Source organism: Tupaia chinensis, unplaced genomic scaffold (genome assembly GCF_000334495.1).
Source record: "Tupaia chinensis unplaced genomic scaffold, TupChi_1.0 Scaffold000226_1, whole genome shotgun sequence".
Classification (NCBI taxonomy): domain Eukaryota; kingdom Metazoa; phylum Chordata; class Mammalia; order Scandentia; family Tupaiidae; genus Tupaia; species Tupaia belangeri.
Window position 1 is genome coordinate 7,684,173 of NW_006159701.1, and position 18,071 is coordinate 7,702,243.

General features: G+C 42.4%; 1 protein-coding gene and 1 pseudogene across 1 annotated transcript in view; one reads left to right on the top strand and one right to left on the bottom strand.

The window, feature by feature from the left end:
- The window catches only part of NAA25 (N-alpha-acetyltransferase 25, NatB auxiliary subunit), a gene marked incomplete in the record, with an annotated part of 80,918 nt that overhangs the window by 2,802 nt on the left and 60,045 nt on the right, over positions 1-18,071 (top strand). Inside the window, 2 exon segments of the mRNA XM_014587645.2 lie at positions 12,510-12,595; positions 16,143-16,281. Of these exon segments, the coding sequence (XP_014443131.1) occupies positions 12,510-12,595; positions 16,143-16,281 (225 nt within the window).
- On the bottom strand, positions 10,399-10,827 carry LOC102486977 (40S ribosomal protein S16 pseudogene; annotated as a pseudogene).

An 18,071-nucleotide genomic window follows, 5' to 3' on the forward strand; every position in this document is an offset into this window, starting at 1 on the left:
GGGAGGCGCGGAGGGCGGGCCTCGCGGGCCACTAGGCCGCAGCCGCGGGCCTCGCGTAGGCGCCGACCCGGCCTTCTGGGCCAGGAGGTGGTAGCGGCGCGGTCTGGGCCGGCTCTGGTAGGGCGCGGTCTGGGCAGGCTCTGGTAGGCAGGGCCAGCCCGACAGGCAGGCTCTGGGGGACGCCGGCTGCGCTGTTAGTGCCGCTCCAAGGGAGATTCGAGATTTCCCTGCGGCCGGGACCAGGCTCAGGCTTGAGGGTGGGACACCCTCCCTGAAGGAAAGTCCTCTCTGAAGACATTTTATGTACCGGGAATTGGCCTCAGGGAGTCGTTCGACCAGATGGGTTTTTGGTGTTCCTGGAGAAGCCGAGGTCCAGAGATGGGAAGGGGCGGACGCAAGGTCACCCAGATCTAGTAGGAGCAGGCCTGGGATTCCAAGCCCCCAATCCAGAACTGTTTGGTGGTGAAACAGCTGCTCAGGGTACTTGTGGGAGGCGGGGGGAGGGGGTCTTGAACCCAAAATAGCAGCAGTGAAGAGGCTGTGATAGTTCATGTCAGAGGGGCACGCAGGGCTGCTGGAGGCCTGTTCCTTTCCGCAGCGACTCTGGTTTTCTCTGCAGCTTTCCTTCCGCGTGCTAAGTGGAACTCCCTCCATGGCACTCAGCCCAGCCGGCAGGCTGTAAGACCTTGATGTCATCCTGCTACTTCGGTTGTGAAAAATCACAAGATTTGAGTTTGGGAGAAACCTTTTTAAAAGCCCGAGATGTTCTGTAACTAGACAATGGTCCCGTTTGCATTTCTTTTCTTCTTAGATGATCTTGGTCTATCAGTTAATGATAAAGAAGCTTCAAGGTCAGTGGTTTTAGTGAAAGTGGACCTCGTGCTTATAGCCTGAATGTTACTAAAAGGAGGTTTCTCCCATCGCTGAGATCATTCGTTTTTTGGGAGTGTGGGGAGAGGGTAACTGTTTCTGGCAGCAATTGGTCCTGCTTCTGTAATTTATTTGTATGATGCTGTGCTCTCACATCTCATCTGATCCAGCAAAAAAAGCCCTGTGAGATGGTTGGTAATAATAATAGCTAAGAACTGGAGACCACTAATTATCTCAGTCACTGTCCTTGGCCTTCTGTGTGGGTTATTTCTTAATCAACACATTCTCATGGTGGGGTGCTGTTTTACTCCACCCCTCCCTTTTTTTTTTTAAGAGATTTTTGCTATAGGGTGCTTGTATTCTCTGGCAACAGATAGACAGAAAGCAAGAAATCACCCCCCAAGGGGGATGACCACGGCATAATCCCTTCTTCATTCTCCTCTCAGGATTTTGGGCATGCACACACATGCACCCGGTGTGTTTTAAGCCACCAGGTGTGGGACTCAAATCACCCTTGACTGTGTGGGAGCCTAGCGTCGTAACCATTACGCCATCTACTGGTCCCACTACTTTACTTTGAGCTGAAGACACTGATTTGTCCCTAAGGTTACACAGATGGTGAGTGGCAGAGATAGCAGTCTGATCTCCATTTCTGTAAGCTTGCCTATTCTTATGGACTTGTCCTTTAGTGTATATTTTCAGAAGTCAGAAATTATATATACAAGGTGGTGATAAAAGATAAAAACTAAATCCATGGTTCACAGTTAGTGACTCATTATAGCTTTGTGCAGCAGCCACCTGAATTTTTTTTTTTTTTAACTAAAAGGACTCACTGCTCTAAAGAATAATTGGATCTTTTTTTAAATAATTTTTTTTTCTGGAGAGGTTTTTGCTATAGGGCGTGTACCCTCGCCAGAAAGACAGAGACAGAGAGAGGGAAAGTGTGAAAGCAAGCCACCAGGTTCAGGACTTGAACCATGATTGGCCATATGGGAATCTAGCGACTCTAACCACCATATCACTTGCCAGCCCTGAGAATAATTTGATTTTAAAGTTGTTCTTTAGGACTAAACAAAATGTCTTTGGTTCCATAGTCATTTGGAATTAATAATGTTTTGAACTATGCAGTTGAGAAACACCATGTTTATTTCACATTGCTAAACATCAAGTTATGTTAACCAGCAATGACATGTCATATTTTCAGAAATGAAGATGGAATTATATAATTTTTGCTATGGCCACATAGAAAGAGGATTAGATTAGAAAGGGCTTTCTTCAGGAATTCTAAGGCGATTAGTATTACCTGGCAGAAATTGGAAAGAAAGGGTACAGACTGTTCTTAACTTAAGCACTTTTCTTTAAAAAAGAATATTTATTTAATTTAATATATTTATTTATTTTTTCATTTGACTAGAGAAAGACACAGAGAGGGAAGGAAGGTGAGAAAGCAAGCCACCAGGTCTGGGACTTGAACCATACTCAGCTATGTGAGAGTGTCCAGCACCTTCACCACACCAACTGCTGCCCCCCCCCCGCCTTTTTAAGAGAGTTTTGCCGTAGGGTACACGTACTCACTGGAGAGACAGAGAGAGACAGAAAGTGAGAAATCACCCCTCAAGGATGACCATGCTGCAATCCCTTCTTCATTCTCCTCTTGGGATTATGGACATGCATACATTATGTGTCCCACATTAGTTGTTTTTTTTTTTTTTTAAGAGGTTTTTCCTATAGGGCATGTGTGTGCTTGCCAGAGAGACAGAAAGCGAGAAATCACCCCCCCCCAGGGGGGGAAGGTCACACCGCAATCTCCTCCAATCTCCTCTCGGGATCTTGGGCACGCACACACACGCGCCCGGCGTGAGTTTTAAGCCACAGGGTGCGGGACGCGTACCGCAGTCAACTACGTGGGAGTCCAGCAACATAGCCATTTCCCTAACTGCTGGTCCCCCACGTTAGTTTTTTTTTTTTTTTAATTAAATAATTGTTTATTTAACTTTTATGTATTTATTTACTTCTTAATTTGACAAGAGAAGGACAGACTGAGAGATAAAGAGACAGAGAAAGTCAGAAAGTAAGCCATCAGGCACAGGACTTGGACCACGGTCGGTCATGTGGGAGTCCAACGCCCTTAGCCACCACGCCGCCTACCGCCCCACCCAGCGTTAGCTGTAAGCTGCTAGGTCTTGGACTCCAGCTGAGGTCAACTACATAGGAGACCAGTGATATAACCATTACACCGTCTGCTGGTCCCTTCACTTCAGCACTTTTGACTTCTAGACTTTTGTATTTTAAGTATATTAATACGCTTAAACAATCATTCCTTGAATTCACATTCTGTAGTGTCAAATGAACAGTTTACTTAATGGTGGTGCTTGCCCACCAGCCAAAAGTTCAACTGTTGGCATTTATTGAGCTTAGGGGCTAACTGCCCTATTAGGTAGGTAAGATTACTGTGATCATACTAGGAAACTGAAGGCCAGAGATGCTAACTTGCTCAGGGTTATAGCTAGTAGTTGTAGAGCTGGGATTTGAACTTGAGAGCCCAGCACTTCACCAACTTCAGATTCAGCAGCACTATTGTTTTTGAATTGCAGTGTTTGTACTGCTAAGGTTTTAGGATTCTTTTTTTTTTTTCCAAGTTTGCTATAGGGCACTTGCATTCGTGAGACACACACACACACACACACACACACACACACACACACACAGAAAAGGAGAAGTCAGCTCCTGGGGTAATGGCCATACCACAGTCTCTTCTCCATTCTCCTCTTGGGATTTTGGGCACTCGTATGTATGCCCAGTGTGTTTTTTTCCAAGCCACTAGGTCCAGGACTCCAACTGTGACATCAGCCTTGAGATCTAGCTGCCTTAATCACCTTGCCAGCTGCTGGCCCCAAGGCTGGAAACCTTGCCTTGGACCTCAGCTCCAGCTGGATATCATGGTAGAGGTGGACAAGGCTATGAAGTGATTCATTGTGGTGGGTTGAGGTGTGATGGGTTGAAATTCTATCTGTGGTGTCTAGAGTTGGAATAATTTTTCTGTGCATAAATTTGACTTCAGGGCACATGCACACACTTGCTGGAGAGAGACAGAAAAAGAAAAGAGGGAAAGTGAAAAAAAGCAACCTCCACACGGGGGAGGGTCACGCCATAATCCCTTTCCCCCCATTTCCCTCTGAGATTTTGGACATGTACACACATGCTCTTGGCGTGTTTTTCAAACCACCACATCCGGGACTTGAACCTTGTAGCCTTCTAATCCAGCTACCTTAACCACTAGGCCATTAGGTGGCCTGGAGCAATAGCCTTAATAGTTTCTGAAGCTCTTGTAAGAAGTGGAGACAGGGACCGGCAGGCGATGTGGTGGTTAAGGCATTGGACACTCCCACATGATTGACCATGGTTCAAGTCCTGGACCTGGTGGCTTGCTTTCTCACTTTCCTTTTTTTCTCTGGGTATGTCTCTCTGGTCAAATTAAAATAAGTGAATGAATGAATAAAAGTGAATAAAATGATTTTCTAAAAATTTTTAAAAATTAAAAAAAGAAGTGGAAACAGTGCAGATTATCATTTCAGCTGCTGTGGAAACTTTCATGGCATTAGCAAGAACATGTAATTCAAAGGCTTTTCTTTTAATTTGCAAGGCTAAGACCTTTCCTACTGCCAGTATTCATAAGTATGAAATTGGACTAATAAGTCCCAAGGCCTCTTCTGCAGAGCAAGTAGACAGTAGGCCTCTGTGTGTCAGGTCTGCTACTGTCTGAGTTCTGAGGAAGGGGAACTTCTGTTGAAAGTGTTTCCTGAGGGACCAGCAGGCGGCGTGGTGGTTAAGGCGCTGGGTGCTTCCGCATGGCTGATCACAGTTTGAGTCCTGGACCTGGTGACTTGCTCTCTCACCTCTCTCTCTCCCTCTGTCTCTGTGTATCTCTCTAGTCAAATTAAAAATGAATGAATGAATAAGTAAAGTTAAATAATTTTTTTTTAAAAAAAAGAAAGTGTTCCCTGAGAAGTATGGTTTGTATGTCCAATCAACACATTTTGATAGTCTCTTGTCAATGATTTAACTCAGTGTTTCTCATATTTCTATCATTCTTTAACCTAGTTGGATGATTTTAGCCATATTATAGTATTATCTGTGCTGTCATTTACTTACATGTTTTTCTTTAAGTTGACTTTTGATTTTAAATTTGTTTTCAAATAATCCACATGATTATCATTAATGGACAACCTTTATACTTGCTCCAAAAAATAATACTGTGAAAATAAAGTACTATACAATATAAGACTGGAAGATGGTGTGGTGGTTAAAGCACTGGACTTCATATGGCTGACTGCAATTTGAGTTCCAGATCTGGTGGCTTGCTTTCTCACTTTCTCTCTTACTCTCTAGTCAAATTAAAAATAAGTAAATAAAATAAAATAAATCTTAAAAAGAAAAGACATTAGAGACCTACAGATGGCATAATGGTTATGTTGCTAGACTCCCACACAGTCAACTGCGGTTCAAGTCTGGGACCTGGTGGCTTAAAACTCATGCCAGGTTCATATGCATGCATACCCACAATCCCAAGAGGAAAATGGAAGAGATGGAATTGCAGCGTGGGGGGTGATTTCTCACTTTTTGTCTCTCTGTCCCTTCAGTGAGCACATATGCCCTATAGCAAAAAATCTCTGTCTAAAAAAAAGATATTGACAAATATCAGGGAATTGATAGGGTAACACCACACTGACACTTTCTCCTTAATGTAAAGGAAATGCTAGGAAAGCAATCAACTTTTCTTGCTGTGAGTGTTATCTAGTGCTATCTGCAAGAGCCACCTGAAACTACCTCACTTGAGTGGTATTCATCCATCTGCAAAACGTTGGTTAAACCCATGGGTCTTTTCAGAGGTTTTTGTCTTAGGGCGCATGCACCCACCTGTGAGACAGACAGAGAGAAAATTAGAAATTACCCCCTCGGGGGATGGCCATGCCACAATCCCTTTTCCATTCTCCTCCCAGGATCTTGGGTACACGTGCATATGCGCCTGGTATGAGTTTCAAGCCACCTGGTCCAGGACTCAAACCATAGTCAGCCCTATGAGAGTCCAGCGACATAATTGCTATGCCATTTGCTGGCCTCAAACCCATGGATTTTTTCGTTTCCTCAGCCTGATTTGTGGATGACTGATTTGGCTGACTCCTGTTGTTAAGGGAACACCAATTCTCATGGCTAAACCACAATTAACCTTGAGAAAGTGTTAAAAAAGATTTACTAGGAAGATGGACCTAGGATATCATTTTTATTGGTCTGTTTTTTCCTAGGGCTACATCATTCATATTAGAGTCAGTGATGTAAAATGGAAATAATAAACTTTTCCCAGGAGTATTAGCAACCAACCACTGAAGAGTCTCCCAGGCTCCCAGGAAAGGGGACCCTGATATCAGGCCAAATATTTTGAAGTGTCTTAGTTAAAACTATTGAATGCAAGGAAGAGAAACTCATCCGATACTAGCTCAAGTAAAGGAGGGTTGCTTGATGCCCTTGGAGCCAAAGGCAGTAATGTAGTACCTCATGAAAACTGGCAAGCAGTCAGAATCTGAAGCTTCTTTCTCAGCTGCTCATCTCTGGGTTTTTTTGGTTTTTTTTTTGGTGTATATTCTTTTCTCTGCTTGACTATTATTATTTTGCCACAAGGCCTATGCACTCATTGGAGTGAGACAGAGAGTGAGGGAAAGTGAAAGATCCACCCCAGCAGGGGATCTGGACACACCACAATCCCTTCTCCTTCCTCCTCTTGGGATTTTGGGCACTCAGGCACAGGTACCTGGGATGATTTTCAAACCATCAGGTCCAGGGCTTGAACCGTGCCAGATTGGATTCAGCTGCCTTAACCTCCATGCCACTTGCTAGCACACTGTGCTTTATTTTTCAGACTTTTTTTTTTTTAAGAATTATTTGATTTTGTTCTTTTTTTTTTTTTTTCTCTCTTTTTCTTTTTCTTTTTCGGAGAGGTTTTTGCTATAGGGCGCATGCGCTCACCAGAAAGACAGAGAGAGACAGAAAGTGAGAAATTACCCCTCGGGGGGGATGGCCATGCTGCAGTCTTTTGTCCTCCATCCTCCTCTCAAGGGATCTGGGGCACGCATGCACACACACCTGGCATGAGTTTAAGCCATTGGGTCCAGAACTCAAACTGCGGTCGACTACATGGGAGTCCAGCGACATAGCCATTACGCCAATTGCTGGTCCCTGTTCTTCATTCTTTAAATTTTATTCATCATTAGTATTTTTTAATTTGACCAGAGAGAGAGAAGGGGACAGAGAGAGAGAGAGAAAGTGAGAAAGCAAGCCACCAGGTCCGAGACTTGAACCATGGTTGGCCACATGGGAATCCAGTATCCCAACCACCACACCACCTGCTGGTCCCATCATTATTTTTAACTTGACCGGACAGAGACAGGCAGGAGAGAGAGTGGGAAACCACAGCAGGCTATGTGGGAGTCCAGCACCTTAACCACCATGCCACGTGGCAGCCCTCAGACTATTTTTCTTTCTTACTCATTATCTTATCCTACACCCACGATGTAGACTTTGTGGATACCCCTTGAGCTGTGGTTGGGGGGGGGGGCACTCCTCCATCCCCCCACCACACAAAAGCCCTCCCCTTTAGATTTTTTTTTTAAGAATTATTTTTACTTTATTTATTTACTTATTTTTTAATTAGACCAGGGAGGGACAGAAAGAGAGAGGAAAAGTGAGAAAGCAAGCCACCAGATCTAGGACTCAATCCACGATTGACCATGTGGGAGTCTAGTACCCTTAACCACCACACCACCTGCTTGCCCCCTTTTAGATTTTTTGATAAAGATAATTGACATTTTTGGGGACCAGCAGGTGTGGTGGTTAAGGTAGTAGACACTCCCACATAGTCAACCATGGTTCAAGTCTCGGACCTGGTGGCTTGCTTTCTCACTTTCCCTTTCTTCTCTCCATGTGTCTCTCTCTGGTCAAATTGAAACAAATGAATGAGGGACCAGCAGTTGGCATAATGGCTATGTCGCTCGACTCCCATGTAGTCGACCACAGTTCGAGTTCTGGACCCGGTGTCTTAAACTCAATGCCAGGCACGTGTGCGTTCATGCCCAAGATCCCAAGAGGAGAACAGAGAAGAAGGGATTGTGGCATGGCCATCCCCCCAGAGGTGATTTCTTGTTTTCTGTCTCTCTGTCTTTCTGTCATTCTGGTGAGCACACGTGCCCTATAGCAAAAATCTCTTCCAAAAAATGAATGAATGAATGAATAAACGAATGAATAAATAAAATTAAGTCATTATAAAAAAGATAATTGACATTTTTTATTCTTATATAGATGCTATGTAAATGAAGAGTCAAGAAAATAAACACTTCTTTTTTTTTTCCATTTATTTCTTCAAAATAGAAATTGTGGAGTAGCCACTGGTAAACTCAGAATCAAAGTATTTATGATTTTTCTCACTGGGATTTCCCATAACCCATGGACTCAGGCCATCAGTGTTATAGTTACAGGTTACCAGGAAGAAACCAACCAGCCTAAGTCAAACATCCACCTTGGGCTGCAGTGGTGTGGTCTAGACATGGTCATCTAGTCCTACAACTTCAGCAGGGCTAGTAGAAGCCATTTCCTGAGTAGAGAGGTTGGGCAAATAGGTATGATATATTAGGGCCTTGTCAACTACAGAGGAAAAGGAAAATATCTTTTAATCTGATCCATTTATGGGTAGACCCTCTGATTGGGTCTTATTAAAGACTTCTACTCTGTGAAAAGACTTCAAGATATGTTTTGTGTTTGTTTCTTTAAATAGGATTATTTATTTAATTGTAGTTATTATTATTACTTTTTGGAGAGGTTTTTCCTATAGGGCGTGTGCGATCACCAGAAAGACAGAGAAAGACAGACAGAAAGGGAGAAATCACCCCCCCAGGGGGATGGCCACGCTGCAATCTCTTCTCCTCCATTCTCTTCTCGGGATCTTGGGCACGCATGCACATGCGCCTGGCGTGAGTTTAAGCCACCAAGTTCTGGGCCTTGAACCGTAGTTGTCTACATAGGAGTCCAGTGCAATAGCCATTACGCTAACTGCTGGTCCTTATTATTATTATTATTATTATTATTATTATTTTAATTTGCTATAGGGCACAAGTGTTCACCAGAGATAGAATGAGAGAAAGAGAAAGTGAAAAAGCAGGCCATCACATCTGGGACTCAAACTGTGGTCAGCCATGTGGGATTCCAACACCTTAACCACCACACCCTCTGCTGGCTGCCAAGATAGGTTTCGTAAACCTGGAACATTTTAAGACTGAGTCGAATTATTAGAACAGAAAGGATCATTTATTGAGCTAGTTTATCTCTGTCAGATGTCCTTTTTTTTTTTTTTTTTTTTTTTTTAAATTTTTGGCAGAGAGCACATACACTGGGTAGAGAGAGAGGGTAAGTGATAAAGCAGCTCCCAATCCATGTAAAGCAGTCATACTCAATTATTTATTTCTCCCTCTGTAGGCATTTTGGGCATGTATGTACATCTGGTTTGTTTTTCAAGTTGCCATGTCTGGAACTCAAAACTGTGCAGTAGGCCATGTGGGATCGAGCCACCTTAGCCACCATACTGCCAGCTGACCTGGTCAGATATTCTTTAAGGAAAATGATGTTTTGTTAATGGAGGTAAGAAATTTTTTGAAGATATATTTTATTTTTTTATTTATATTTTTATTTTTTAGTTGACCAGAGAGAAAGGGAAAGTGAGAAAGCAAGCCACCAGGTCCAGAACTCGAACTGTGGTCAGTCATGCAGGAGTCCAGCACCTCAACCACTATGCTACCTGTCAGCCCCAATGGAGCTAAGAATTTAAGAGAATTGCTATTAGCCATTTGGGGATTCAATCCTAGATTGTATACTTTTAGACTTCTTTGGTATTCTTTCTTTTTCTTTAAATAATTATTTTCTTCAACTTTATTTTTTAAAATTTGACCAGAGAGAGACAGAGAGAGAGAGAAATTGAGAAACCAAGCCACCAGGCCAAGGACTTGAGCTTTTATTAGCCATGTGGGAATATTCAGTGCCTTAACCACCATGCCACCTGCTGGTCCTGTGATTTTCTTTTTTCTTTAAAGAGATTTTTGCTATTAGGCACTTGTGCTCACCAGAGAGAGAGAGGGACAGAAATCAAGAAATCATCCCCCAAGGGGGATGGTCATGCCACAGTCCCTTCTCTTCTATTCTCCTCTCAGGATTTTGAGCATGCACACACAAGCGCTGGTGTGAATTTAAGCTGCCGGGTCCGGGTCTCAAACCATAGTCAACTATGTGAGAGTATAGCAATGCACTCATTATGCCATCTACTGGTCCCAGATTTCTTTGATTTTTTTTGATCTTGCTGCTTGAGCAATATGCCTTTGACCTCCTCTCCTTACTCTATAGAGTAAGGCTTCCATCTTTTTTTTTTTAACCTTGAAACCCCACAGCCATTGTTTATTATAAAGATGAATCCCAATCCTTACAATGGACTTTTCAATAGGACTTCTGGTAGCAAGCACAGGCACCAGGCCTCCAGACTTTGGATTTGCAGTGATGGGGGTCAGCTACAAGCACAGTCTGGTTATACTGGAGGAGGATGCCTTTGATCTTCTTGGAAGCCTCATCTTCATATATTTGGTAACAGGCCGTCAGGGCTTTGGAGATGGACTGACGGATAGCATAAATCTGGGCCACATGGCCATCAGCCTGTACATGGACACAGATGTCCACACTAGCAAACAGCTCCTTACCCAGAAGCAGAACACATTCCAGCAGCTTATATTGCAGTGTATACAGCTCAATCATTTCCAGGGGCCACCTGTTCATCTTGAGGAGGCCATTGCCCCACTTGCAGTGCACCACAGCTGTCTTGCGTCCAAAGACTTCCACAGACTGAAACGGGTCCTTGGATGGCATGGCTGCGAGTATAGAAAAGAAATCCAAAACTTCCTTCATTTTGCCTAGTGTTATTGGTGCTCATCAGTATAATTTTTTTAAGTTTTAAGAATTTATGTATTTAATTATATTTGTTATAATAGCATTATTTTTTAATTTGACCATAGAAAGAAAGAGAAAGGGAATGTGAGAAAGCAGGTGGGAGTCCAGCACCTTTACCACCATGCCACCTGCTGACTCAGTGCTCATCAATGCTGATTGCATTGAATAGATGAAGCTCATGTGTTTGTGTGGCTCTCTGTTAAAAAGTTGTAGTAAAGTGTTCCTTAGAGACACATTTAAACCATCTGATAAAATGATGGTCTGTTTTGTTATTTGGGATACCCTGGGCCACAAGGGCCACAGGTTATTTTGAATTATCCATGTCTAAGCTAATTTGGGACCTCTGCGAGCAAAGAGGAACCTGGTGGTGGTGGTAGATTGTAGGCTGGCCTGTTTTCGGTCATCTTTGTGTAGTTAGAAATGACAGCCAACACACCATTTCCCACTTACAACAGTTCTTGTTTTTCCTTCTCTGGAAATGAATCTTTTTGTCAGACTTTTTAAAAAAATAGACTTTATTTTTAGAGTAGTTTTAGGTTTATAGAAAAATGAGCAGAAAGTACAGAGAGTTCCCATGTATTCCCTCCTCTCCTCCCACCCTTTTCCCCTAACATCTTTGCATTAGTGTGGTTACATTTGTTAACTTACTGTGCCAATAAGATACACTGTTAATAAAGTCGTATGTGTTACTTAACAAAGGGGATAGTAATGCTCATTAGGTGATTTTATTATTGTACAAACCTCATAGAGTGTATTCACACAAGCCTACACCATATAACTTACTGCATATCCAGGCTCTTTGGTGCAATCTATTATAATTTTATGAACCACTGTTTTTGGTTTTGTTTTAGAATTTTAAAATTATTTTTAGTCATCATTATTATTTAATTTGACCAGAGAAAGGGAGGGAAAGTCAGAAAACAAGTCTGGGACTTAAACCATGGTCAGCCATGTGGGAGACCACCATGCCATCTGCCTGTCCCAGAACCACTGTCTTATAGTCTGTCATTGGCTCTACGGTGCATGACTAGGGTTCACTCTGTGTAGTACATTTAATGGATCTTGATGATGTATGACATGATTCCGCCATTACTGTATTCAACAGAGACAGAGAGACAGAAAGCGAGAAATCTCCCCCCAGCGGGTATGGCCATGCCACAGTCTCTTTTCATCGATTCTCCTCTCGGGATCTTGGGCACGCAATCACATGTGCCCGTCATGAGTTTAAGCCACTGGGTCCAGGACTCAAACTGCGGTCGACTACATGGGATTCCAGTGATGTAGCCATTACGCCATCTGTTGGTCCTGCCATGATATGTTTGTTTGGGTTTATTTTGAGAGGTTTTTGCTAAAGGGCGTGTGCACTCACCAGAAAGACAGATAGAGACAGAGAGACAGAAAGCGAGAAATCACCCCCCAAGGGGATGGCCACACCACAATCTCTTCTCTTCCATTTTCCTCTCTAGATCTTGGCCATGCACGCACCCAGTGCCCACCATGATGTTTTTAATATCAAATTCACTCTCTGAAACATCTGATCCTGCCTGTGTATGTTTCATGTTTGTTATTATAGGAATATAATAGCTGTATTATTTCTTTATTCACAGATTATCTTGATAATGGTAATAATAAAATGGCAATCCAGCAAGCAGATAAACTGTTGAAGAAACATAAGGATCTTCATTGTGCTAAGGTAAGTTAATTTGCCCTTGAGTTCCTTGCATCTGATGGTTTTATCTGTTTTTTTTTTTTTTTTTCAGTGCTAAAGGGTAGTATACTTGCCAGGAGAGGAAAGCACCCTCAATGGGGAATGGTCGTCATACTGCAACCCATTCTCTCTCCTTGCTTTTGGAATTTGGCTCTCTCAACAACCAGGCCATGGAGCTAAAAGGTGTAATTCTTTACCTTGAAGAGAAAAGATTTTTTTAAAGGATTATTTATTTAATTTTATTAATCTTTATTATTTTAATCCACTACAGAGCATGCATGCTCATCAGAGAGAGACAGAGCAAGAGAGAGAAAATGAGAAAGCAAGTTGCCAGGTCCAAAACTCAAACTACAGTCAGCCATGTGGGTGGGGATCAAGTGTCCCGACTACTGTGCCACCTGCTAACCCCAAAGGGAAAAGATATTTCATTTCTTTAGTGACTGTGTTTATTTATTTATTTATTCATTCATTTATTTTAATTTGACCAGAGAGAGAGTCACAGAGAGAGAGGTTGGGGGGAGAAGTGAGAAAGCAAGCCACCAGGACTGGGACTCGAACCATGGTCTGCCATGTGGGAATGTCCAGCACTAATTACCATGCCACCTGCTGGTCCTAATGACTGTGTTTTTTTTCCCAGAGACTTTTTAGGCCATTTATTGTCTTGATTAGCACATGCTATAGATAGTATTTAATTAAAATCTAGCTGTTTATTTCTTTGGATATTAAGAACTTTAATTTTTTTCCCCAGAGTCCTTTTAAGCTATATTGTATACTTTTTTTAAAAGATTTTGCCATACGGTGGATGCACGAACCAGAGAGAGACACAGAAAGAGACGGTGAGAGGGAAAATGAGAAATCATTCCCTGAAGTATGATCACACCATAATCCCTTTTCCTCCTAGGACTTGGGGCATGCACACATTATTTGCTGGTGTGATTTTTTTTTTTTTTTTTTGTAGAAGTTTTTGCTATAGGGCGCATGTGCTCGCCAGACAGACAGATAGAGACAGAGAGACAGAAAGCGAGAAATCACCCCCCAGAGGAATGGCCACGCCACAATCCCTTCTCCTCCATTTTCCTCTTGGGATATTGGGCACGCATGCACACGTGCCCGGCGTGAGTTTCAAGCCACCGGGTCCGGGACGCGAACCACGGTCGAATAAATGGGAATCCAGCGACATAGCCATTACACTAACTGCTGGTCCCGGTATAATTTTTTTTTAAGCCACTAGGTCCAGAACTCGAACAGCGGTCTGCTATTTGGAAGTCCAATGCTTTAACCACTGTGTCAGCTGCTAGTCCCAATATTGTGCTCTCATAATATGGGCAAAATAAGAATCACGATTTACTTATACTTTTAGTAAAAATGGGTTTAGTTGATCAGCATGCTTCCACATTATTTTCTTTGATTCATATTTTCTTTTTTGTCCTCTTAAAAATTTGTTTTTGGGGACCAGTAGATGGTGTAATTGTTACCTTGTTGGACTCCCATGTAGTCAACTATGGTTCAAGTCCTGAACCTGGCAGTTTAAAACTTAAGCTGGGCGTATGTGTGTTTATGCTCAAAATCCCAAGAGGAGAATGGAGAAGGGATTGCGGTATGGCCATCTCCCCTGGACAAAGATTTCTCACTCTTTGTCTCTGTCTCTGTCTCTCTTGCAAGTGCATGCGCCCTATAGCAAAAATCTTTCTTGACCGGAGATTTAGAGTGTTAACTCCTCTGTGCCTACTGGCGTAATAAACAGTTCTCCCATGTGCATGGCCATCCCCCTGGGGGGTGATTTCTTGCTTTCTGTCTCTTTGTCTCTCTCTGTCTTTCTGGTGAGTGCACGTGCCCTGTAGCAAAAACCTCTCCAGAAATCAAAAACAAAAACAAATTAAAAAAAAAATGAATGAATGAATAAAAATTAAAACCAACTTAAAAACCAGTTCTCCTAATCTCTCTGAGTGCTGCTTTCCATTCCGCAGCTCTGGTTTTCTGCAACATGGTGATTTACTTCACTACATTGAGGTGAAATACAGGTACTCCAGGGCTGGAAATGGAAGGAGACTCAGACATGACTCCTTGCCTCCAAAGTCCTTTTACTGGGTCTTCTGATTCTTGTGCATCTGTGATGAAGGTGAAAGGTTTAAATGATCTAAACTGCCCTTAAACACCTATTTTGAAATTCCTGCATTGTGGTGTGTCTTGAAACTCAATTGTTTTCTGCTATCTAGACTATCTTGATGCCTCAGTAGAAACTTCTGATTAAGAAATAGTATCCTTGGGACCAGCAGTTCGAGTCCCGGACCCAGTGGCTTAAACTCACAATGGGTGTGTGTGCTTGCCCAAGAACCCGAGAAGAGAATGGAGGCGAAGGTATTGTGGTATGGCCATCCCTCCTGGGGGGATGATTTCTCACTTTCTGTCTCTCTGTCTCTCTCTGTCTCTCTGGTGAGCACACACACCCTCCAAGAAAGGAAGGAAGGAAGGAAGGAAGGAAGGAAGGAAGGAAGGAAGGAAGAAAAAAAGAAGATATGGTATCCTTACTGGTTACAAATAGTACGTTTTACTTTATTTAGTTTTAGTTTTCCTATAGGGCATGTGCACTTGCCAGAGAGAGTAAGAGAGAGAAAGTGGGAAATCACCCCTCGGAGGGATGGCCACATCATAAACTCTTTCCTTCCAATTTCCTTTCAGGATTTTAGGCATACATGCCAGCTTGCCTGGCGTGTTTTGTTTTTTTTTTTGGAGAGATTTTTTTTTCTGCTATAGGGTGCGTGTGCTCGCCAGACATACAGAGAGAGACATAGAGACAGAAAGCGAGAAATCACCCCCCAGGGGGGATGGTCATGCCACAATCCCTTCTCCTCTCGGGATCTTGGGCACACACGCACATGCGCCTGGTGTGAGTTTTAAGCCACCGGGTCCGGGACTCGAACCATAGTCAACTACATGGGAGTCCAGCGACAAAGCCATTACGCTAACTGCTGGTTCCCGCCTGGCGTGGCTTTCAAGCCTCTGGGTCCAAGAGTTGAACTGTGCTGTCAGCCATGTGGGATCCAGTGCTTAATCTCCATGCCCCTGGCTGGGCCACAAATAGTTTATTTAAAATAAATCATTGCATGTTTTGTCTTCATCACCTCCCAATTTGTAGTACTGGCTAATATAATAAGTGTATAACCAAGATATGCACATGTTTATAGTAAATTAATGTGCATGATTTCATCATGTTGCTTCTGTAGTTCCTTTTATTAAATCAATTCAACTTTTTTTTTTTTTTTTTTTTTTTGAGAGGAAATTTTGCTATAGGGCACATGTGCTCACTAGAGAGAAAGAGACAGAGAGAAAGTGAGAAATTAGCCCCCAGGGAATGGAAGACAAAGCCTTGAAAGTTTCCCTTTTTTCTCTCAATCCTTGTGCCCTTGTTCTTTCCTGGCCAGCCCTGTTGGGGTGCTGGGAGTGCCCAGAGAGGAGGGGACTGAAAATAAGGTGGAAAAACAGGAAAAAAAAATCCCTCTTAAAAAAAATTCTCATCTTTTTTTCCTACCAGGTTTTAAAGGCAATTGGTTTACAGAGAACTGGAAAGCAAGAAGAAGCTTTCACTTTGGCACAGGAAGTGGCAGCCCTGGAACCCACAGATGACAACTCATTACAGGCACTGACTATTCTTTACCGGGAGATGCATCGACGTATGTTTCTTTTTATGATTTTTATTTTTTAAAGAATTATTTTATTTTATTCATTATGATTATTATTATTATTTTTTAATTTGACCAGACACACACACACACCCACACACACACACACACACAGAAAGCTAAGCTAACTGCCGAGTCTGGGACTCAAACTGTGGTTGGATGTGTGAGTCCAATGTCCTAATCACCACACTACCTGGTGACCTTGTCTTTTTGTGAATTTTAAACCTGAGCTTAAGCTTTTGTATATATATATTTTAAGAATTATTCATTTAATTTTATCATTATTATCATTTTTCAATTTGAACAGAGAGAGAAAGAAAGTGAGAAACTAAGCTTATAGATCCAGGATCTGGCCACAGTTGGCCATGTGGGAGTCTCAACATCTTAACCACCATGCCTTGCGCTGGCCCCAAACTTGTATGTTTTTTATTGAGATCTCTGTTTGACTTTCTCTCATTTACAAAAAAATCACTCTTTTTTTTTTTTTTTTTTTTAATAATTTTTTTAAAGACTTATTTAGGGACCAGCAGTTGGCATAAAGACTATGTGGCTAAAATCCCATGTAATTAACTACGATTCGATTCCCAGACCTGGACCTGGTGGCTTAAACTCATACAGGGCACGAGTGTGTGCATGCCCAAGATCCTGAGAGAATGGAGGAAAAGGGATTGCAGTGTTGCCATCCCCTCCCAGGGAGTAATTTCTCGCTTTCTGTCTCTCTGTCTCTCTCTGTCTTTTTGGCAAACACACGCACCCTATAGCAAAATCCTGTCCCCCCCCCAAAAAAAAAGATTAATTTTATTTATGTATTTATTTCTTTATTTATTTTAATTTGACTAGAGAGAGACACAGAGAGAAAGTGAGAAAGCAAGCCACCAGGTCCAGGACTTGAACCATGGTCCACCATGTGGGAGTATCCAGCACCTTAACCACCACACCACCTGCTGGTCTCAACTCTCCCAGTGTTTTTTAAAAAAGCAGGTATTATTGGGACCAGCAGGTGGCATGGTTAAGGCAGCTAAACTCCCACATGGCTGACTGTGGTTCAAGTCCCAGATCTGGCAGCTTGCTTTCTTACTTTCGTTCTCTCTCTTGTCTCTCTTTGGTCAACTTCAAAGAAATAAGATAAAATAGTGACAGTGGGGTCCGGTAGGTGGTGTGGTGACTAAGGGTGCTGGACTCCTACATGGCCAACTGCAGTTTGAGTCTGGGACCTGGCATCTCTCTCTCTCTCTCTCTTTCTCTCTCTCTCTCTTTCTCTGGTCAAATTAAAATAAATAAGTAAAGTTAAATGAAATAATTCTTAAATAGAATAAATGACAATGGATAAAATTAAATTAAAATAATTCTTTAAAGAAATCATTATTTGTTCCACCAATATTGGTTGATTGTTTCTCAATGATAGATACTATATCAGAATCAAAAATAAAAGATTCTTTCTGCCTTCGTGTCCCTCATAGTTTATAGGGGGAATAGGTTAATAAATACTATGCATTAAATGCTCTAATAGATTTATAAAATTCCAAGGTGGCAGAATGAGGCAGTGATCACATCAAGGGGGCACACTAGAGATGCTATTCAGAGAAGGTCATATAGCCAGGATTCCATCTGAACTAGGTCTTAGATGATGATGAATAGAAAGAGGAAGGGAGATCCTGGCAGAGGGGATGGTGTAAAGGAGGGATGAAGCACAGGGAGTCCGGTAGAACTACAAGTAGTTTGATGTGGCTAGACTATGAAGTGGTGGGGGGAAGAGTTAGAAAGGAGGCAGCGGAGGCAGG